The sequence below is a fragment of the Pseudorasbora parva genome, chromosome 25 (genome assembly GCF_024679245.1).
Source record: "Pseudorasbora parva isolate DD20220531a chromosome 25, ASM2467924v1, whole genome shotgun sequence".
Taxonomy (NCBI): Eukaryota; Metazoa; Chordata; class Actinopteri; order Cypriniformes; family Gobionidae; genus Pseudorasbora; species Pseudorasbora parva.
The window spans coordinates 7,212,863-7,236,312 of NC_090196.1; the positions used below are offsets into that span (position 1 = coordinate 7,212,863).

Genomic DNA, 23,450 nt, shown 5'->3' on the forward strand with positions numbered 1-23,450 from the left:
CTAGCATTATAAGCTAATCTGTTTTTAGAGATAAAACTCTTTATATTTGAATTTCATGAAAACGCATCCCAGAGAACGATCTACTCGGTAACCATGTGTTAATTACCCCTAGGTTCATTTTTTTCGGAGTTGTCCTTTAAATGTTATATAAACCATTGTGATTTATATATGAAGAAACAGTTCAGTAAAACACCTCAGAATATAGATATAAATAAAACTGTTAAGTTTAGTGTGTTTCCCTATTGCAGGAATCACACTGTGGGATCCAGAAAAGCTACAGCAGAGTCTTCAAGTCCATCCCAAAATCAACACTGATTTCAAAGTCACTGCTTCAGACTCTATTGAGGACAAATTCAATATAATGAACATTGATGGCTCTCTGAAACTGAGTGTTTTAGGTGGACTCATCAATGTTACTGGAGCAGCCAAATATCTCAAAGACACCAAGAAGTCTTTCAAACAGCAGAGATTTACAGTAAATTATCATTTAACCAGGAAGTTTGAAGAACTGACCATGAATCACTTAGCATCTGTAAATATAGCTCATCATGAGGTGTTTGAAAAGGACACGGCTACACACGTGGTGACAGCAGTGCTGTATGGAGCAGACGCCTGCTTTGTGTTTGATAGAGAAGTTTCATCAGATGGGGAAATAAGGACAGTAGAAGAAGAAGCAACGGTGTTATTTGAGAAGATCAAATGCATTTCAGGAGATACAAACCTCAATCTGAAGATGGATTACACTCAGAAGAACGCAGTCCAAAAATTTGCATGCACGTTTTATGGCGACTTCCACCTACCGTCTAGCCCGACTTCTTTTGAAGAAGCTTTGAAGGTTTTCACTGGCCTTCCAAAACTGCTGGCAGAAAAGAAAGAGTTGGCAGTTCCTCTGAGAGTTTGGCTTTATCCTCTGGACAAACTTCACACAAGAGCTTCAAAACTTCATAAAGACATCAGCGTGGATATAATCCTAGAAACCGAATCGGTGATTGAGAGTTTAAATACAACCGCGATGAAATGCAATGACCTTCTGAAAGATTTGCCTGCCTCGACTTTTACTGCGTTTCATGATAAAATCCTGCAAATGAAGCAAAACTGCTACAAGTACAAACTGCGACTTGTGGAGAAACTCGGCTCTCTGCTACCAAACATTCGTGGAGACTTGATGAAGGAAACTGAACTGAATGATCTTCTACAATCTCATGATGATTCTCCATTCAGTGGACGAGACCTGGCAGAATGGCTGAAAGAGAGAGAAAGAGAGTCTGACATCATTAAATCAGTCCTCAGACAGCTAAAGGAGGCTGGTTGTCAGGTAGGAGGCAACATAGAACTGGTCTTGATGGATCTGCAGGTTGGAAATCTGGTCTGTTACACATTCACATCAATGAACTGTTCAGACATGCTGCTTCTACAACAAAAGGCCCATTTGAATCCTTCAACAAAAGTAAAAAATGAGAACAGCCTTGATTCAGAGCAAAAGTCTTGGCTCACTCCTGAGGTCCAAAAGATTATGAGGAACAACTTGAAGATATTTAAGAACTTGATTGATTCAAAAGACCGTAAACCAGCCAAGTTCATTGTGTCCTCAAAGGAAATTAAGAATAATCCTGGTTCCTGCGTTCTGCTGTATGAAAGTGAATGTGACGAAGCTGTTTGCTTTATTCCTCCATCCAAACCAGCCTGTCAAATCACTGAAGAGGTCAAAAATAGTGTGGTTCTGAAGGTTCCTCCATCATGTCCTGCTACAGTGGAGCTCAGAATACTTTATAAACTAAAGAAGAACATGATCTGGACATCTAACCCTGTGATGAAGGATGAACTCACAGTTACTCTGAGTGATCTGAGAGAAGATAATGAGTATGAGATCAAATGCGCAGCGCTGGGGAAACTCAACTACACCGTATACAGTGATGTCACTAAAGTTGTCACAAAGGTATGATGCTCATTTATCAGCTAAAGAAAAAAATTGTGAGTGAGTAATCTTTTGATTGTTAATTATCTTTAAATGTTTCCTTTAGAGAAAGGAAAGTTTGATTATTGGTGAGTCATATTTTTCCTGGCCGTCTTTTTCTTTTTTTGAGCCACTTTGTTGAATTGTGGTGGTCTGTGAATAACAACAGTTGTACTTGTGTGTTGCAGGCACTGACATCAACAGAGAGGGTCACTCGCTCTCGTTTACTACCTCCGGACCTCATGAATCTCTTCAGTGTATGTGCCTCTTTCTCATAACATTGTTTTTTTTTGGGGGGGGTAAGAGACTTAATTCCAGTGGGTTAGTTTACTCCTACTTTGGTAGATTGCTTTACATTAGTTGATAGGTTGGATATCACTGCACAGACAAGTTTATGGCACTATGTTGACACAACCTATAAATCTAGTGTTTTGACCTCACATTATGCCACAAATGCTGTTCACGCCATCATTTACTCACCCATGCCAAACCTGTATGTCTGACTTTCTTCTGTGGGACACAAAATAAGATATTTTGAAGAATGTTGGGAACCAAATAACATTTACATTTATGCATTTAGCAGACACGTTTATCCAAAGCGACTTACAACTGAGGAGTTTTTACATTTCTTTTTTTACAAAGAAATGTAAAAAGTGCCCTAAATACAAAGATTTGTATACTACTCAGAGTAGCAAAAACCAGAAAAGGGAGGGACATCAAACCACTTTAACTTTCATTTCATGGATTTTTTTTTTTTATATCTGTTTCACAGAAGACAGTCATACAGTTTTGAATGTAAATCATTCCTTTAAATATGTTGGCTGCTCTCATCTCTTCTATGCCGTTTCAGTGTTTTATCCAAACTCTTTTTCTTTTTGGCACAGAAGTGACTTCTAGTTGAGTGTTTTATGTCCCCTAGTCTCTTGGAGAATATTTCTTAATATAGACTGGATAATATGACTGATCTAAACCTACATGAAAAGCATGTGAAGTGAAAGTAGCTGAACTGTTTGTGTCTCTGTAGTATCGGAGAAATTCAAACTGAGACTGAAGGAGGAGTTTCAGTATTTGAATAATGAAGAATCACCTGGAAAAAGACATCTACTCAATGATGTCTTCATTGAACCCCACATCAGAGAGGAACCGGAATCTCATATTAAAAGAGAGCTCAAATACAAAAACATCTTTAATACCAGGACCGTTTTGATGAAGGGTGCATCTGGCATGGGAAAAACTGTGACCATGCAGAAGCTCATCCTGGACTGGGCTGAAGAGAAGTCAAACCCTGATATTGAATATGTATTACTGATCCCTTTTCAGAAGTTGAACATTATCAGAGAGACGGTAAAGGAGTGTAGCTTCATGGAACTTCTCCAGCAATGCTTTGAAAACACTCAACATCTGAAACCTGACTCTGACAGGATCATGCTGATCTTTGATGGACTACATGAGTTTAAACTCCCTCTGGATTTCCAAAACACAACGAGCATTACTGATCCAAACAAACAAGCCTCAGTCACTGATCTACTGATAAACCTCATCAAGGGATATCTGCTTCCAAACGCTCAGATCTGGATCACAAGCAGACACGCAGCAGCCCATCAGATTCCTGCTGAATATATTGATCGTGTGACAGAGATCCTGGGCTTTGATGACCAGAAGAAGGAGGAATATTTCAGAAAGAGCATCAGTGATCAGATTGTGGCCAATAAAGTCATCAGTCACATCCAGAAATCACCACGCATCAACAGCATGTGTTATTCACCAGATTACTGCAGAATCATTGCAGCGATTACAGAGAAAATCATAAGTGCAGGTGGTTCAGATTTCCCCAAGACTCTCACTCAGATGTACAGCAGATTTCTGTTAGCTCAGAGCGAACCGAATCGAGAGAGAAAGGAGACCATCATAGCTCTGGGGAAAATAGCGTTTGACCTGCTGGTGAACGGAAGCTCTCTCTTCTGTGATGACACTTATGGACTCGGTGTTGAACGTGTTAAAGCAAGCTCATCAATCATAAAAGTGATTGATGAACAAAGAAAGTCCTTCTGTTTCATGAATCGCAGAACACAGGAGTTTCTGGCAGCTTTATATGTGACTGAGATCATTAATGGAGGCAATGCAGTCCATCTCAGTGATCTCACCAGCCTAAAACTTGAATTTGGAGAGCAGAGCTTCACAGACTACGATTCCCTCCAGCAAGTATTGAACATCGCTCTACAGAAACCAATGGATCTCTTCTTCTGCTTCCTACTGGGTTTGACACTGGAGTCCAGTCAGAGAGCTTTAAAAGGCTTTCTGACACAGAGAAGCAGCTCTTCATCCAGTCAAGAAATAATTCAACACATCAAAACCATGATCATGAATTCCTCTTCAGAAAATGCAGTCGAAAGCAGTCTCCTGTTTGATGCTTTGAGGGAGCTGGATGACAGTTACCTAATCCATCAGATTAAAACGCATCTGAAATCTCCTGCTGAGTTTTCAGCAACGATGTTTGTGCTTCTGAACCCAGAAGAGCAGCTGGATCATATTAAAAGTCCTCAATCAGAAGAACTGAAGCTTCGACCAGTGGTCAAAACATCTGGAGAACATCAGTGAGTAAATTTATATGAGCTGTGTAATGCATTAAGATAGTAACTTTCCTGAAACTGTTTTAATTGTGCTTTTATTGTCAGTATTGTTTGTAAAACTATTTAAAGTAAAAAAATATTTGTTTAGAGACGTATTGAGGAAGAAAAGCAATACATTGCATGCATTCTGTTAAAAAAAAAGTATACTTGAACTTTATTTAAGTTTACTTAACAGGAAGTATATTTGTAAGTATACTAATATCAATGTACTAGAAGTATACTTCTAAGTGTACTATTTCAATACTACTTGGAACTAAATTGAACCACTTTTTAGTGTAAAAACTATATAGTGCTAAACTACTAGTCAAACACTTGTAGCACTTTTTCTTTAGTTCATGAAAGTACACTTTGGTGTATACTCTGTTACGATGATGAAATTCTATTTTGTTTTTCTATTATGTAAGTTCCTGTTTTGCCTACTAATTTTAGTTCTGGTTTCTTTGGTTAGTTTTTATCTTTTTAGTGTCTGATACTAATGTTTTACTGCTTTCAGTCATTGTTCATTAATTTTAGCTCCCTTTTGTGCTGTTGTGATGTCCCCTGTTGGTTCTCGTCTATGGTGTACATGATTTTGAATTGCCCCCTCACGCTTTAATACGGCCACAGATTGACATACTCTCGGTAGTCTAGTAGTTTTATCCAGCAAGCCTACTTGTAAGTTTTGTTTACGTGAACATTACATCATGCTTATAATTTACTATATATACAGGTCCTTCTAAAAAATTTAGCATATTGTGATAGTTCATTATTTTCCATAATGTAATGATACAAATTAAACGTTCATATATTTTAGATTCCTTGCGCACAAACTGAAATATTTCAGGTATTTTAATGTTTTAAAACTGATGATTTTGGCATACATCTCATGAAAACCCAAAATTCCTGTCTCAAAAAATTAGCATATTATGAAAAGGTTCTCTAAACGAGCTATTAACCTAATCATCTGAATCAACTAATTAACTCTAAACACCTGCAAAAGATTCCTGAGGCTTTTAAAATCTCCCAGCCTGGTTCATTACTCAAAACCGCAATCATGGGTAAGACTGCCGACCTGACTGCTGTCCAGAAGGCCATCATTGACACCCTCAAGCAAGAGGGTAAGACACAGAAATAAATTTCTGAATGAATAGGCTGTTCCCAGAGTGCTGTATCAAGGCACCTCAGTGGGAAGTCTGTGGGAAGGAAAAAGTGTGGCAAAAAAACGCTGCACAACGAGAAAAGGTAACCAGACCCTGAGTAAGATTGTGGAGAAGGACCGATTCCAGACGTTGGGGGACCTGCGGAAGCGGTGGACTGAGTCTGGAGTAGAAACATCCAGAGCCACCGTGCACAGGCGTGTGCAGAAAATGAGCTACAGGTGCCGCATTCCCCAGGTCAAGACACTTTGGGCTACAGAGAAGCAGCACTGGACTGTTGCTCAGTGGTCCAAAATACTTTTTTTCTTTTACTTTTTCCCTCAAACGCTATGCTGAATCGTCCCAGTCCTTAGTTAAAATAGCAATTTTCTCACAACTTACAAATAGTTGGAAACATTTGGGATATTGTAAATACTCAACTGAACAAAATATATAACACCAGCCTAGTGGTTTTGGGATATTTTACTGCAAAAATACTACTCATTCAGTAATAATAGGCACTTTTGATTAACAGCGTTCAGGCATAACTTTATGATCCCTTTGTTGCTGCCCTGACCCATCAAGGCATGGACTCCACTAAACCCCTGAAGGTGTGCTGTTGTATCTGGCACCAAGATGTTAGCAGCAGATTCTTTTAAGTCCTCTAAGTTGGTAGGGCATCCATGTAGCAATGTAGGGCATCCATGGATCATGCTTGTTTGTTCAGCACATCTCACAGATGTATGAATGGATTGAGATCTGGGGAATTTGGAGGCCAAGTCAACACCTTAAACTCGTTTTTGTGGCCCTCAAACCATTCCTGAACCATTTTTGCTTTGTGGCAGGGCACATTATCCTGCTGAAAGAGCCACAGCCACCTGACTCTCGTTCCCATGCTGATCCCTGTCTACCCCCAAAAGCGGGCATGTGAGCATCAGAACTGCAAAAATGCTAAGGTAGTTGGTACATGTCAAAGTAACATCCACATGGATGGCAGGACCCAAGTTTTCCAGCAGAACATTGCCCAAAGCATCACACAGCCTCCGCTTGCTCGCCTTCTTCCCATAGTGCATCCTGGTGTCATTTGTTCCCCAGGTAAGCGATGCACACCCACCTGCACCCGGCAATTCATGTAATGTAAAAGAACTATATTCATCAGACCAGGCCATCTTCTATTGCTCCGTGGTCCAGTTCTGATGCTCACGTGCCCGCTTTTGGCGGTAGACAGGGACCAGCATGGGAACGCTGACTGGTCTGCAGCTATGCACCCCCATATACAACAAAATGTGATGCACTGCGTATTCTGACACCTTTCTATCATAACCAGCATTAACTTCTTGAGCAATTTGAGCTCCAGTAGCTCGTCTCTTTGATCAGACCACACCTTCGCCAGCCTTCACTCCCCACGTGCATCAATGAGCCTTGGTCGCCCATGACCCGGTCTCAATTTCATTGTTGTTCCTTCCTTGGACCACTTTTGATAGATACTGACCACTGCAGACCGGGAATACCCACAAGAGCTGTCAGTGCAGGGAAAGAGTAAAGTTGTACACTACCAGTGAACTAGTCTGCACAATTCACATATTTAGAATTTAGGAACATATCCATTTTCTTTATAAATGTCACGTTACACTTAATAAGAGACTAAGGTGAGAACTCAATAGCAGAGAAATGTGAATTTATTAAACATAAAATAAACAACACAAAACAAAACCCACGAGGGGGCAACACAACTGGTTCCAAAAACAAACTCAAAACAAACCAAATCAAGGAAACAGGATACGTAGACATAACAAGGATTCCACAAAGACTGACAAACACAAGGAGCTTATAAATGGAAGAAATGAAGAGGGAACAGGTGGGAGAAATCAAACACTAATCAGATAACAAGGGGGGAGGGATCAGACAATGACAGAAGCACAAAGGCCATACTGACAAAACCCACATGTGCACACAAGACAGGACAGGCATGTGACAATTAATCAGTATTTTCAAAGAATGTAAGTTTATAAGAAGGTATGTAAAACTATATGTAAAAATACATTTTTTGTTAATACCTAAATGTAGGATATATCAGTGTGCAACTGGTGTCAAAGATTGTGCTGATCTGAGTTCTTGGTAAAAAGTAATTTTTCTTTTATACTTTTTGCATTTAATGCGTTTTCTTCAAACTCAGGTTGAGATCTCTGAGATCGAACCCGTCTCATCTGAGAGAGCTGGACCTGAGTGGGAATACACTTGGAGCTTCTGGAGTGAAGCTGCTGTCAGATCTGCTGAAAGATCCTCAGTGTAAACTGGAGAAACTGGGGTGAGTGGTATTATTTTTGGTTGTGAATTTTTCACAAGGAATACTTTTGTTGTTTAGATTTTGCTTTGACAAACAAAAGAGGAAAAATTGGTTAGGCAGTGGTCGTGAGTGCAACTGTACACTTGTGATATGGATACACACACACACATACATATTTATATATGTGTGTGTGTGCAATTTGGTAAAGGTGCGTCCACAAAGCAATCTTGTTGGTCAGGCTTTAATGAAAGTGAAAATCATTAAATAGGTTAACCTGACCAATGAGATTGCTTTGTGGACACCGATTATCCTTGTGTATGTGTAAGAGCATCTCTACCAAATTGCAACTGTATACATGTGATGTATATATTTGTGTGTATGTGTGTATATGCATATGTGAACAATCATGGAAAGTCGGAACACAAGTCGGTTCTGGGGCATTTTGAGTTATTCACAGATTCTGAAAGTGTAGTATCCAAGCTTGGAAATCTGATAATACTTGGAGAAGTTGTAGCCATTTGAAGGTAGGCATTTAAAAAAGTTTACAGGGGAGAAAACGGCCTCTAAAGAAGATTGTGCAGGTCTCACCTGCTGGGAGTGACAATAGGGCTCATTTACATCTCATTTAGATAACCCATACCCCCTGTAAAGCTGACTGGTTGCATAGCAACAACAGACGCAACGTGAAAAATCAGACCACATATTATTAATAATAAAGGACAGCAGATGCTAGCATTACCATCCAAAAGCCCATTATAGTAATGTTTTTTTTTTTTGGCAAGTGATACGATGCTAATGATTACAATTAAAATGAATAACAATAGGTAGGTATGGGAAGGTCTAAACACTAGATAACGTGTACATGTTCTAAAAATGAACACAAAATGACAAACTTTGATGTTTATGGAAACTCACCCTATACGAAACAGAAAAGTATTCTTGCAGATCTCGTTGCCTCCAATGAAGTCATTCGGGCATACTTTCTTTGTGTTTGTCGGGGTCTTTCAAACTAAAAGTTTCTGCACAAAAAGCAAACATCACCTATTTTGAAAAAAGAAAAGAAAAAACGCTGCTGTCTCGTTTTGATCGAAAGTAGTGCTGCCGACTTGTGTCACTGGTTTCTGTGACGGGTCACAATTAATCTGGTTCTCATTGTATTCTGACTTTACCATATTTTATTTCTCACACTCATAGGTTGAGATCTTGTCATATCAGTGACAGAGGTTATGCTTTTCTGAGTTTAGCTCTGAGATCAAACTCGTCTCTGAGAGAGCTGGACCTGAGTGAGAATGATATTAAAGATTCAGGAATGATGCAGCTTTCAGATCTTCTGGAACATCCTCAGTGTAAACTACAGAAACTGTGGTGAGTTATGTTGTGCATACTTGTTAATACAAAATAAGACAATCTGTTACTGTTCAATGTATTTTAGGGATTCAAACATGAAACACTGAAACCCTATTCCAATTGTTAATGTTTTTATAGGGGCCAAACACCGAAGGCTATTATCTTTTTACTTAATTCTTCGATTATCTTATACTATTATCTTCCATTTCGCTCTTGACTCTATGGCAGCCCTTTTAACTACGTGCGGGAAAGTTATGAAATTTGGCACACAAATTTGGATAATATGGATATGAACTTGTATATGAATTTTCTTTGATTCCTTAGCTCAAGATGATTTGATTGCACGCCATGACATAATTTTTCTTCATGAGAATTTTTGCGACATTGAAAAAGTAGGTTTTTCTGAAAATGTTCAAACTCAACCTATGCAGCTGTAGCCTGGCTCTGCCCTCCTACGTACTTCCGCTCAATTTTCATTTTCCTTCAGTACTCCGTCTGGGACTGCTGTGTAGTCTTAGGTTTTCTCCAAATAAATTTTTACCGGTCCAATCAGCGAACAGAGGGAGTGGCTGAGAACGATGACGTTGATGTCGAGTGCTAGTTTGAGATGTAGTTCAGTAATGGTGGTGGAGAAAGATGCAAACTAAACCATTCATTGCATTGTGGCACCGCTGCCGAATATCCAGAAGTTAAAGCCGGAGCAATAACAGTCTTTGCTGGGGTTTGTTGGTTTGTTGGCCCTCCAACAGGGTAAATTCGGGAAAAGTTTGGTTTTCCAGATCGCTTCGTTAGTGATGAAGGAGTTGGCTGAAGCTATTCGGACGGTAACGTTAACTGTTTCTCGTGGGGTTGGAAGGTATTGCCATCATTTAAGTTACAGGGACTGGTCAGTTATTTTATTGCCGTCCGTCTCTCACCACCCGTGGAAAAATCCCCGGCCGAGTTATCTACTGCTTTTGACAAACACAAGGTCGTGTTGATGTAATAGCTGTCCGAATCCACATCTCTGAGTTTTCAACAATATATCACTTCAAAATTCACTGTTTGTAATCATTTTTGACCACTGCAGAACACCATACGGCTGCTTTGCTGTTATTAGGATGCATTTATAGACGTGTATTTCCTTAAAATGCTGGCAAGTATTTAGAAGAGCAATATATTTCATCACCGCTCAAACAAATTAAAATAGAAGCACTTAAACATTTGAATTGGTCCGTTATTTATAGCAGCATTTATTATCATACCAAGCATATTACATTTTATTTACAGCAATGATGTTACGGACCACGTGAGCGCCGCGTTCCCGATAACAAAACTCTCCTCTCCACCGTGGCGTGAATAAATCACAATCCGAATGCACGAGTTTTAGGTTTTATCCTATAGTTTTATTACTGAGGTGGCATGCACATGTGCACTTTTATTTTGTCGGATTTCCATGAGTGAAACAGACGAAGGGCGCATGACATACGTCACGACCAAATGTTAGCGATTGGTTATGGCAGATCCAGAGTGGCTCAGGGCAGATCCAATAGTTTTAAACCTCAAGAGGGTGCCCGCCTTCGCGGAAATAAACCCTTGTCAATGGAGAGTGGCCAGACTCTATGTACAAATGAAATGTACGAGAGTCTGGTAAAACCAGGCTAATGCAGCTGCTCTGACTTTCACTTTTCATCTTTAGACTATGCTTAAAGTTATTATATTCAGGTTTATTTGTCAAATCGTTCTTGAGTAACGTGCAAAATAATTTGATGCAGAGCACAGCAAAATTATCGTGAGGCTATATCTCTGCAACGCTTTAGTGTTTTCTGACCAAACTTGGTGTGCGTTATGACAACCGTGACCTGAGGCTATCTGCACAAGAAGCATGATGCCAATAACTTGATCACTTTAGTGAGCATTAAAAGGAACTTCGCTTAGCTTCGTGGCGACATTCAGAGATGAAGGGAGAGTGAATTATAGCCAGCTGTAACTTGGATGTTATCCTTCTTGATCTTCTTCATGTGGTAACATGACCAGTTTAGTCACAATTAAAGTGTCCAAATTGCATTTGAAAGTTAAATAAAATATCATTAATATGTAAACAATATAATTTATGCAGTAAATGCAGCACAATCATCAGATATTTTAAAACGTACATGACAGACGTCACTGCAGCTCTTTGCGGTTTTTGGTTTGCAGGTAAAAAAGCCAGACAAACACTTACCAATAATAAACACAAGTGATGGTTTTATTTCATCGTTGTTTGTCGTTTTTAACAACTGTTTATTATATTTAACTGCTGATTTGGTTTAGGAACACAAGTAGAGACGCACAAGCAGTTCATTAATCTTTCCACACAGGCACTACTAGAGCCCAACGGGTGTTAACACTTTACTCATCTTGTCTATAATAAAATTGATAGATATATAACAGTTAAAGAGGGGGTAAAACACTCCGTTTCAGTCAATCTTGAGTACCTATAGAGTAGTATTGCATCCTTCATATCTCCGAAAAGTCTTTAGTTTTATTATATTTATAAAAGAAATATAGGCTGTACCGAGTCTTTCCGGAAAAAAACCAAGCGCCTGGAGGCGTATCGTGTGGGCGGAGCTAAAGAATGACAATCGCGAACAAAGCGGTGAAGTCCTCAAGCGTGGAGAAACCCTTGCTATCGATCTCAGCTAATAGATATATGATCCAGAATCAAATCTGAGGCTGAAATAAATTGAACAGGAGAAACAGCAACAGCAGGACGTCCGTCTCTGTGGTATGTACTGTATTTAGTGGCCTGTCAACATTTGTGTGTGTTTACTCGCAGTTTATGAAGACATGATTTGGTTTATGGACTATTGTATGCAACTAAACCTTAGCAGTAGCAAGCAAAACGGTTTTGCACGTCAGACTAGTGTAACGTTATACAGAGAACAGCAATGGAGTAACGTTAGCGCATTTGAATGACGAAGCACGCGATCGTGCCGTTTACTGATGTTTACTCACGCGACGATAGCCGACAGCACAGACATTTGAAGCAGTTTTACTCACCGGCTGCTTCCAAAGCAGGACCGAACCTTTATCGCTGGGACCGCTCCGTCAAAAACACACTTCTTTGGTATGATTTGGTTAAGTCCTGTGACAGTAGTGGCGTGGAAATCCACTTTGCGACGCGACTGAAGCGATGTTGTGAAGCTTCCCGTCATTTCTGCGTTCAAATCGGTTCAAATGCAGCGCTGCCTTCCCGGAATGCTGTGCTGAAGCGTTGAAGTCTCTTGATGTCTCTCATGGGAATAAAGTGGAGCGCGGGGCATCATAAGTGTTCACGGACGACTAGATCTGCACCTGAGAGACTGTTTATGGACGTGCATTTCCTCTCTCGCTCTAGTCGCGCGCACCCTACCGGGAGAAGAGCCCGTACGGCCCATACAAGGACCTTCCGCTCTTATTAACGTCAAGCCGACCCATACTCGAAAAAAACTCTCCGAAACTTGTGAGAAACCGGAAGGAGTATTTTTGACACAGAAATACTCCATCAAACGTCCAACATTAGTTTTTGAAACTTTGTCTATGTTTAGGATGGGAATCCAAGTCTTTAACAGTGTAAAAAGCTCAGTATGCATGAAACTGCATTTTACCCCCGCTTTAAAGCATCACTATTTTAATTTAAATGTTTAGCCTACTATCACCACCACCATCACAGTAAAAAGGCATTTTTGACACCTGACTTACACCTCCGCGAAATGAATATAAATCCGATCTTCAATTCCCACGCTATATGCACATTTAACGGAGTTCATGTCAAAGAAAGCAACAGATTTAAGCTGCATTTTATTCATCAGCTCATTTCAAGATCAAAGACAGCAATATGAGAGAGAGAAGCCCCTTTCACACTGCACGTCGGACCCGCAATATTCCCGGAACATTGCCAGGTCGCCTTCTGATTGAAAGCAACCACGTCCCGGGATTGATTACCGAATTGAACCCGGGTCTGGGACCTAGTAACATTGCGGGGTTCAATCTGGGACGAGCGCTGTGTGAACAAAAGCCAAAACTAATGCCGCAACGTGTACGTAGTTATCGTGCGACTCCTAGAGCTTTTTTCAATAATACAACCCTGCAGTGCCAGAAGAGCTAGTCGGTGTTTTAAACACAGAGAGTGTTCGTATACAAAAGAAACTAAAATTAAACAAGCAGAAATGTGCGCAAACTGGACACAAGTCGAGACCACGGAGCTCCTTACTATCCGCGCTGAAGCTGAGATCGCTCGCCGTTATACGTCACATCAGGATGTCACGTGTCAACTCGTTCCGGGACCGTTACGGGTTGTGTGTGAGCGCACATATTATGGTATTTCGCTGGCAGTGTGAATGGACCAAATCTAGCGGCCCGGGAACAAATGCCGGGTCGCATTATCCGTGTATTTGCCGGAATCGCAGTGTGAAAGGGGCTTAAGTGAGCTAAACACTGGTAAGATAATTTAGTCTCTGTCGCTGTCATCTGACTACAACATACTGTATATAGCCCATAACACACTCTCACAGCAGGACTCCCCCAGAGCCACCGCTACTGGATTACTGAATCATTTGCCCACCACGTTGATTTTCATAAAATCATTTAAGCTAGAGAACAGACACTACAATTAAAAACTGAACTTGCCTGTTCACTATAATGTGAGGTGAGCCGATTGAGAGTCACAGCACAAACGCTGCAGGAGTCAGATTATGATCACTATAGCTGAGGTAAGCACGACCCCAGCACACATTCACAGCGCGTGCTCAGTCTGGAGTGTTTTCAGTTCAAGCCTTTGGAAGCTTAACTTTAATAGGAATAATTTTGAAAAGTTGAAACGCATCTCCCACCCCCCATGGACAGGTGAAAACATGCTGAAATAACTCCCTCTGCTAGCTGTAGTCTTTAGCCTCTGGCCAAAAAATCCTCAGATGAAGCAAAATGACGATATTTGCATCATCGGTGTATTTTTTCCAGAAATAAAATGCATAAATCTCTCGTCTCAGGGTGATATGAGGGGGGAGCACAATGTAGCGTCTGGAATCTCTTTCACCAGGATCAAAGATGAGTCAATTCTGATGTTTATGGTGGATAGCTTTTAGCAACATAAAAATTAGGGACCCGATGCCGACGAGTCTAGGGAAGTTGACACCTTAGACAGCTTTGTGACCTAGCTTTACAGTTCTGTAGACTAGACATGCGAAACACTATTGGATAATTCTTATTACTGACATTTCTCTGGGCCAATCGGAATCTTAGCTCACTTGCGTCAGAATCTTGAAGCACACAGCGTCAACTGAGCTCGCCATTGAATGAGACACCTGGTTACCACGCGAGTCTGACGGATGGTAGTAAGCAAGCTTAGTGTTCAATTCAAGCATGGGCGTAAATTACGGGATGTGTCCCCTGCACTTTTAATAAAGTGTACTTTCATCCTCTGCACGTTTACTGGGTCTCCCCAATACTAGTCGACCCGCTCCGAGCGGGATTCGAACCGGCGTTACCATAAGGGCGGGCAAGTTAACAGGGACGCTAAAGAGAGTTTTCTCTACCTTGGTTGCGCGCTTCTTGAGGTCACGGGCTTGTGTATTTATACATAGAAACCAATGTGAATACATCAAGATTTAAATTCAGAGACAAAAAATTATCTATGCATGACCTGTCATTTTATTCGTACACTGTAAAAAATTTCCCTGTAAAATAACAGTAAAGAGCTGGCAGCAGAGACGCCAGCAGTATACCGTTATTTTTACGGTATTCATATGTAAAATGATTTTACGGTAGTAGTCTGTAAACTAGAAAAACGGTATATTTCTGTATTTTTATAATTTACAGTAAAGAGCTGGCAGCAGAGACGCCAGCAGTACACCGTTATTTTTACGGTATTCATATGTAAAATGACTTTACAGTAGTAGTCTGTAAACCAGAAATGCTGTATATGTTTGTAGTCACACTGTTAAATGATTTCACAGTCTAATACAGTAAACTGTGAGAATTAAAGTAACAACCTAAACAATATATTTTCAATATATAAATATATATTATAATTTTCAAATAATCACAGAAATATGTTGCATTTTTTAAATAAGTTTTTTATTTTTTACTGTATTAGAAACACAATAAATTTATCAGTTTCCTAAAATATCAGTCTTCACTGCAATCAATATTAATTGCAATTAACTTCAGTATTCTCAGGGCTATAGGCAATTGCTTAAGATATGCATTATTGTGAATATTATGGAAAATAAGCAATAATTTCAAAATCAAATACCTTTATTCCAAAGAGCAATGTCATTTTTAGCATGAATACAAAAAATAGAAAAAAATAAAATAAAACAAAATCCTGTTGGGCATTTCTACGAGATTTCTAGTAGCAAAAAGAGCCTAGTATCTGTTTTAGACTATGGCAATAAACTTGAAGAGTTAGTTCACCCAGCCCATGATTTACTAACCTTCAAGTCAGTATATATGACATTCTTCTTTTAGATTCTTCTTTTTATTTCAAAATGCTTACACTACGTCTGACGTGCGTAACTGGTGCGCAATGTCAGACGTAGCGCAAGCGTTTTGAACTGCGAGAGGCGCTACACTTTTTTCATAAGCTGAATAAGAACGGTGATTAGCCTGAAGCTAGATAATTTACTTTATAAAATTTTAAATATGGATATTTTTCTGACACAAACGCAATAATTCACTTCAGAAGGCCCTTTTTAATCCGCCGGAGCCGTGTGGAGCAGTTATATGATGTATATGTGCACTTTTATGGACTTAAAAAAACAGAACAACAATCACTGGCGTTATAAAGCTTGGAAGAGCTAGGACATTTATTAATATAACTCTGACTGTATTCGTCTGAAAGAATAATGTCATATACACATAGGATGACTTGAGGGTAGGAAATCATGGGCTCATTTTCATTTTTGTGTGAACTAACCCTTTAAATTCTTAAATTGCTCAGAGACTGCCCCTAACCCTTACCAAACATGAAGGGAAAAACCTAGTTAAATAAAATCTAGTTTAATTTAACACATAAGTTTGAAGACCTACAAAGTACAGTACAACATTTTGAGAGTAGGCATCAATAATATGCATCAATTAAAACATTTTAGGGTTTATTTCATTTCAGGTTACTCTTTAAATTGTCCTGTGAGGTAGGCTTGTATTTTTACCGCTTAAAATAGTCATTTGAGGTAGCTTGTGTATTTACATCTTAGTTTATATGGATCCAGGAGAGATGTCCATCACTTTGGTAGCCGCTGTTCCTCTCTGCAGTATTATTCCAGTGTTGTCACTGTCAAACAACAACAAACAATCATAATAATAAATAAACTGTAAAATCACGAACGTACAGTATACACTCCAAGCTAATGCTTACAAAAGTTAATAATACCAGTTCTCTTGTGGTTTAATGTGGTAATGCCAGACTGTCAAAACAAAGAGAGCGAGATTAAAGAGCTCACCGATTTATATCAAAGTTCCATTGAAAGTCAAGGAGATTCTTCAGTAGCATGGCGACGTGTCTCAAAAGACTTCTTCTGGACGATCATACCGTTCTTCTTGGAGACAACCTTGCCCCTTTTGGTCTTTGTCCCTTTCTCTGGATTTATACCAACAAAGCACCTGAAATCAAAATAGTCTAAGATCAGAGTGTTGCAACAACATGCTTTCAGTTAAATGCAATGAATTGTTTTGTTTTTTGTCTTTCTTCATTGCACAAATAGAGTGGACTTGAATGACATATAAAAGTGACATCAAATTAAATTATATTAAAGTCAAGTCAACTTTATTTCTATAGCGCTTTTTACAATGCAGATTTTTTTCAAAGCAGTTACTCAGTGTTAAACATGAAAATAATGCAACAGAATTTGATTCGGCTGTACAGCCACTCTGGAGAAAAAAAGTGATGCCATCAGCTCATTTCAAATATCATATAGCGACACTGTGGGCAGATCAGTAATTTAGTTTATAATAGTTAATTTAGTTTAGTAATTACATTTATTTGGATATTTAGTTAAAAAAATTATATACATACATATATATTTTTAATTATTACAATTTAGTGTATAAAGCCTGTATAGTCAAGCAAAATACCATGTGTGTGGCTTGAAATGTACAGTACTAATACCATTTTATGCGGAAAAAAATACAAACACATTAATTTAATTGTATATATCCATATAATGATGACAAGTAATGAAGAGTTTTTACCTCTAAATGAATTCCAGAGAGCGGGGTCCCTCATCTTGAAACTGAAGGTTGAATGTAGTTGCAAATACAGCAGCAAGCCCCATTGCAAATGTTGGTGTGATGCCCTAAGAGATAACACGGTCCTCAAAGATGATTATCCAACCTTTAACTGGGACTTGCCCAGTTGCACCTGAAACTTCAAGTCAAAGCATACATATTACCTTGTATAAATGATGTACAATGTGTCTATCAATGAATCTAAATGAAATATACTAGGCAGTATCAGACTAGGACTTGCAGGAAGACTAAATTGTCTCAATGTCAGCTGAAGTAGCAGACACCTGTAGGGAACAAATACATTATTCTTACCATGGTAAGATTTTTAAGAAGAAAAATTATAAAAGGTCAATAATTAGTAAACACTAGGTGAGAGCAACCTACAGGCAAATGAGGTAGGCTAAGTACCTACAGTCAAACTGCTAAATAGATTTGGCAATCAAAAAATTATGGGTAGCAATTTTATTTTTTACAGGTATTGGGGGAGTTCTACTGCAAATGTTACCAAATTTAAACAAAAAAAACACCCAAAAGTAATATTGTTTTGGCTATTCAAATCTGAGCCTCACTGTTAAATGAAATGTTCAAATACCAAGCAAGATAAGCTCCTGAGCATCAGTTTGATATCAAAAATTATTTGCGAAATGAAAAAAAATTCAATTACCGTTTATTTTGTAGATGCAAGACCCGATAGAGGTTGATGAAGAACACTCGATGATATGTAGCACGTCCTCTAAACTGTGTGTCCTCTTCTGGAAAATCTCCTATCCAAATAATGTTTCCTGAAGTCTCCCCAGGAGTTAATGGCAAATTATTTCTAGGTTTTATTAAAGAAAATTGTCCAAAAGCAGTAGCCTCGATTTGTTGTATCAAACTTCTGAACGTACTCCAAACTCCACAGTCAACACTCAGTTTCCAAAAAATACTGTCGTGTACTGTAATTTAAAACATTAGCATACTGTTTACGGCCTCTTTCCTGTTCCTCCAAATTAAGCAGCCCACAATGCATTGCTAACTACAGTATTAAACTGTTTAACAAGAAAACGGCATTTTAGTGTTGAAAATTGGCTGTAAATTTACAGCAATTGCTTACAGTGTATCTAAATATGAGGAGGGCGCGCTCACAGAAAGTCCAAAAGCGGATTCGTAGAAACTTACTGTCACGCTGGAGCTGCAACTGAAGGAAAACAATCGTTATGAGATGAAACGTGACGACGACAATCAGACGATTGCTACTATATAATATGCATTATGTGTGTTTTTCAAGCCATCTCAATGTAGGCTATTTATTGACAATAAAGTAGGCCTATATCATATGAATAATACAGTGCTAACTGACAGCTTTTAAAATGTTTATCTTCTGCTCACCAAAGCTGCATTTATTTAATCAAAAATACAGTTAAAACAGTAATATTGTGAAATACCATTACACATGAAAACAGCCTTTTCTATGTGAATATAGTAAAGCGTAATTTAATCCTTTTTTATGTTTTAATTTTTTTTTTATTGACATACAGACATTCAAACCACAATAGTGCAGTAATTGACAATCGAGTAATTACATAATTCTAGAAGTGAAATAAAAGTGTGTTAATGTATAAGGTGTGTGTGGGTGAGTGTAGGTGTGGGTGTGTGTATTCATAAGCAAAATTACCCATTTACTATTTATTATATTATCACTACCATCACTTCTCATCATCATACCATCATCATTGTAATAATCAGTGTCCCTTTTTTTTTTTTTTTCCTATGTAATATTTATCATTGTCACCACTTTCATTGGATCAATAAATTTCACATAGTATAATAATAATATAAGATAATCCTCCCCCCACATCTTTTCAGTCCCTATACTTTTTTATTTTATTTTTTATTTTATTTTTTATGTTGTGTGTAGTGTCTAAGGTGCATTAAAAGAAGGGGGACATTGTGCGAGTGTCTTAACTTAGGACAGAGATGCTGTCCTAGAGAAACCATTTCTCGCCTGTCCTACCTGCCTTAGTGTTTATGAGGTTTTTCAATTTAAATATACATACATACACACATTTCTCTTCTACATTGTGGTGCATTAAAAACACATGAAAATATTAGGGGGAAAATTAGAAATAATCAATCGATTTTTACTATAGTAGTAGTGGTGACAAATGAAAACCAGGTTTGAAGTTCCAAAACAGCATTAATAATAGTTGATGATGATGATGATGATGATGATGATGATGACGATGACGACAATGCTGAAAGCAAAGACTACAATGGAAACAACAACAATAATAAAAATAATAATAAATAATAGCAATCATAACAATAACAATAATGAAACAATATTGACAATAATTAGAACTATGCAGTAATACCTGTGGATTGATTAAGAGATGGGAGGAGACGGAGTTACGGAGAGAGAGAGGATTCAGAAATGTAAGAGGTCAGAAAGTGTTGGATGGCAGAGGCAGTTGTGTAATTTATTCCTGATCAAAGCTGAATTTATCATCATTACTCCACTCTTCAGTGTCACATGATCCTTCACTAATCATTCTCATATGAGGATTTCATAATCAAGAAACGTTTTTGATTATTATCGGTGTTGAAAACCGTCGTGCTGCTTAATGTTGTGGAAACCATGATACATTTTATTTTTCAGGATTCTTTGAGAGTTCAATGGACAGCATTCATTAAATAAATTATCTTTTGTAATATTAAAAATATCACTTGTGATCAATTTAATGTAGCCTATGTCTGATCAACAAAAGTATTAATTTCTCTTTTTTAATTTTACCACAAAGGATTGAATGGTATGGTGGTTTTCACAAAAATGAAGCAGCACCATGAGCAACAAAACTGTTTTCAACACTGATAATAATCATAAATGTTTGAGCATCAAATCCTAATATGAGAGTGATTAGTGACACTGAAGACTGCCCCCCCCCCCCCCCCCATGACGAGTTTGCAGGTCTGTCTCTTTGTTTTAATCAACGATGGACAGAATAGGATTATGAAATGTATCATTAGTACGTTTAGCAAACTTGGGAGTAAAACTGTATAATCTCGACACCCTTTACGACACCTGATGAAACATGCAAAGTAGGTCGTAAACAGAGACAAAGAGAATCTTTCCCGCTCAGTGGATTAATTGTCTTAAAAGACAAGTGGAAACATTCCTTTGGGTCTTCTCTACTCGTCCTCAGACCTTTCCTCCCGTCCTCTGAAGCCGGCTCACCTTTTTGCCATGTGGCTTCGGCCCTCGGCTAGGAGGTGAAGTCATGTCGGCTGTTTCCTTTGAAGTCAGCGCGCTCCGCTACTCAGTCCTTGTACAAAGGCGGAGAGGCACTGAGCACGATCTCAACGGTCAAGGAACTTCCACAACTTTGAATGTTGCCAAAAGGAGAGGAAGGTTTCCTTCACTTTCAAACTACTTTCAAACTTCCCGCTGATTGGAGACACGATCACTTGGAAGAACTGAGAGAGAGCGCTCCAGCTCACAGAACACTCTGAGAGGACTCACACGCATTATTTTATACTCAACACAAAGCAACCCATGCAAGTATAAATTCCATCGAAATTTAGATGCGTTTAAGACTAGTAACCCTGTTTAAGGTGATATTGTTCTTTGCTGGCTCTCTGTAGTAATGTTTGTGAAATGCCATTCTGAACCCTTCCTTTCTCTTCTTTCTCCTTTTCTATTCGTCGTTACTCTGTATATACATGTATTCTTTATCTAGTCGTATGTATTCGTAGTATCAATTATTAAAACCATTGTATCCATGTGTAATTGTCATTGTTACTGCTCACAAAACATAAGTCACTTTAATGTTCAGATCTATAGCTACAGCTCTCATAAGTATCTTTGAATACTTTAACTAATATCCCAATAGCTCGGAAAGTTTATTCTTTGTGGCCAGAAGAGTAACCTTCCCGAAGACTTGGTAATAAGAATAAAGCTTTGAGAGTTGATAAGAGATTGTACTGATCGTTCGTTAAAAGAACGGATCAGATGAGTTTTGAATTAATTCTTTAAAGTTGTTCTGTAATGATTTAATATAAATTCGTTAATTGCAATCCATTGTTGTTAACCAAATTTATATTGCTTAAATACCTAGGTTAGGTATGTCCTATTGGGTGATTTGAAGATTTATAGTTTGATCATAACCAGTTATGATTAATAATACATAATTAAATATTAACCCCCATAATTCCCTATTGAGCTAATTTAATTTATTATATGTAGCCCAGTCGCTACAACAATCATTTGAATATACTCCAGGGTTTCTACTGATACAAAGCCATATGCTAATCGCTGAAGTAACCCTCCAAACATTTTATTTGCATTTTAATTTAAAAATATATATATATTTTTATTCATAGCACCACCTAGCGTCCAACCCGCACTAATACAGAATGCAGATACTATATTGTTGTGTAAATGATATCTTGACAGCGTAGCGCACACACTTTTCTATCTGAGTGAGTTTGTCATTGTCTTATCACTTTATTCATTGAAAACAGGTTGAGATCTTGTCACATCAGTGATAAAGGTTATGCTGTTCTGAGCTCAGCTCTGAGATCAAACCCGTCTCTGAGAGAGCTGGACCTGAGTGGGAATAACATTAGCCAATTGGGAGTGAAGATGCTTTCAGCTCTACTGGCAGATCCTCAGTGTAAACTGGAAAAATTGGGGTGAGTGTCACTGGCTTTTTGATATATTTGTTTGAATGAAGGCCAACTTAACCTGTTAGTTATGCTCAACAAGTAGATTCTTTTTTGTGGACTTTTCTTTTTTGTTAGACACATGGAAATACACATGAAGATGATAATATTTTTTTTTTTCACACACAGGTTGAGATCTTGTCATACCAGTGATGGAGGTTATGCTGATCTGAGTTTAGCTCTGAGATCAAACTTGTCTCTGAGAGAGCTGGACTTGAGTGAGAATAACATTACAGAATCAGGAATGAAGCAGCTACTGAACCATCCTCAGTGTAAACTACAGAAACTGGTGTGAGTTAAGGAATTAAAAGCCTGTCTGGTCTAGATGGAGCCAACATTTTTTTTTTTTTTTTTTTTTTTAGTGCAGGGGCAAACTGTTTCACACATGCCAATATCAGCACACAGATGGTTAAAGGGTTAGTTCACCCAAAAATGAAAATTATTTCATTAATTACTCACCCTCATGTCCTTGGACACCCATAACACCTTCGGAACACAAATTAAGATATTTTTGTTGAAAACTGAGAAAGGCTTCAGAAAGGCCTCCATTGGCATTCAGTATATTTCCACTCACAAGAGCCATAAAGGCACTAAAGTCGAGTTCACGTCAATAACTTAGTGGATAAAGTCGATATTTAGATTTTTGTGCGCACAATAACTATTTTCGTCACATTGTAAAATTATTGTACAGCCACTGTAGTGAGATGGACTTTGTAACGACGTCTTCAGTGCCTTTATGGGTCTTGCGAGTGGGTCAGTGGGAATATACTGAATGCCAATGGAGGCCTTTCTGAAGCCTTTCTCAGCCATCAGCTTTCAACAAAAATATCTTCTTTTGTGTTCTGAAGATGAACGAAGGTGTTACAGGTGTCCAACGACATGAGGGTGAGTAATTAATTAAATAATTTTCATTTTTGGGTGAACTAACCCTTTAATCACTGGAATGTGAGTAATAGTGAGAGAACTGTACTGTATTAATTTAGATCTACACTTAGAGTTAATATTTTGTTATAGACACACAACCTTTATTTTAACTAACTTCTGATCTATAAATACTATTAAAGTGTGTGAATGAACCTTTTAGGCAGCAGGAGCAAGCAGTTCTGAGAGTGTTTCCCAATCCTGGATTTTCCTCAGCACAGTTTAGTTGCCTCCCAAATCAATCACACCTGATCAACTCATTAGTAAAG

The 23,450-nt window shown here is 38.4% G+C and overlaps 1 protein-coding gene across 1 annotated transcript in view; it reads left to right on the forward strand.

The window, feature by feature from the left end:
• Window positions 1-23,450, forward strand: part of LOC137065297 (NACHT, LRR and PYD domains-containing protein 14-like) — a 40,027-nt gene that overhangs the window by 9,003 nt on the left and 7,574 nt on the right. The window contains exons 2-9 of the mRNA XM_067436903.1: window positions 249-1,936; window positions 2,022-2,043; window positions 2,143-2,211; window positions 2,979-4,548; window positions 7,876-8,007; window positions 9,181-9,351; window positions 22,060-22,230; window positions 22,390-22,551. Coding sequence (XP_067293004.1) covers window positions 249-1,936; window positions 2,022-2,043; window positions 2,143-2,211; window positions 2,979-4,548; window positions 7,876-8,007; window positions 9,181-9,351; window positions 22,060-22,230; window positions 22,390-22,551 — 3,985 coding nt within the window. The remainder of the gene's footprint in view (window positions 1-248; window positions 1,937-2,021; window positions 2,044-2,142; window positions 2,212-2,978; window positions 4,549-7,875; window positions 8,008-9,180; window positions 9,352-22,059; window positions 22,231-22,389; window positions 22,552-23,450) is intronic.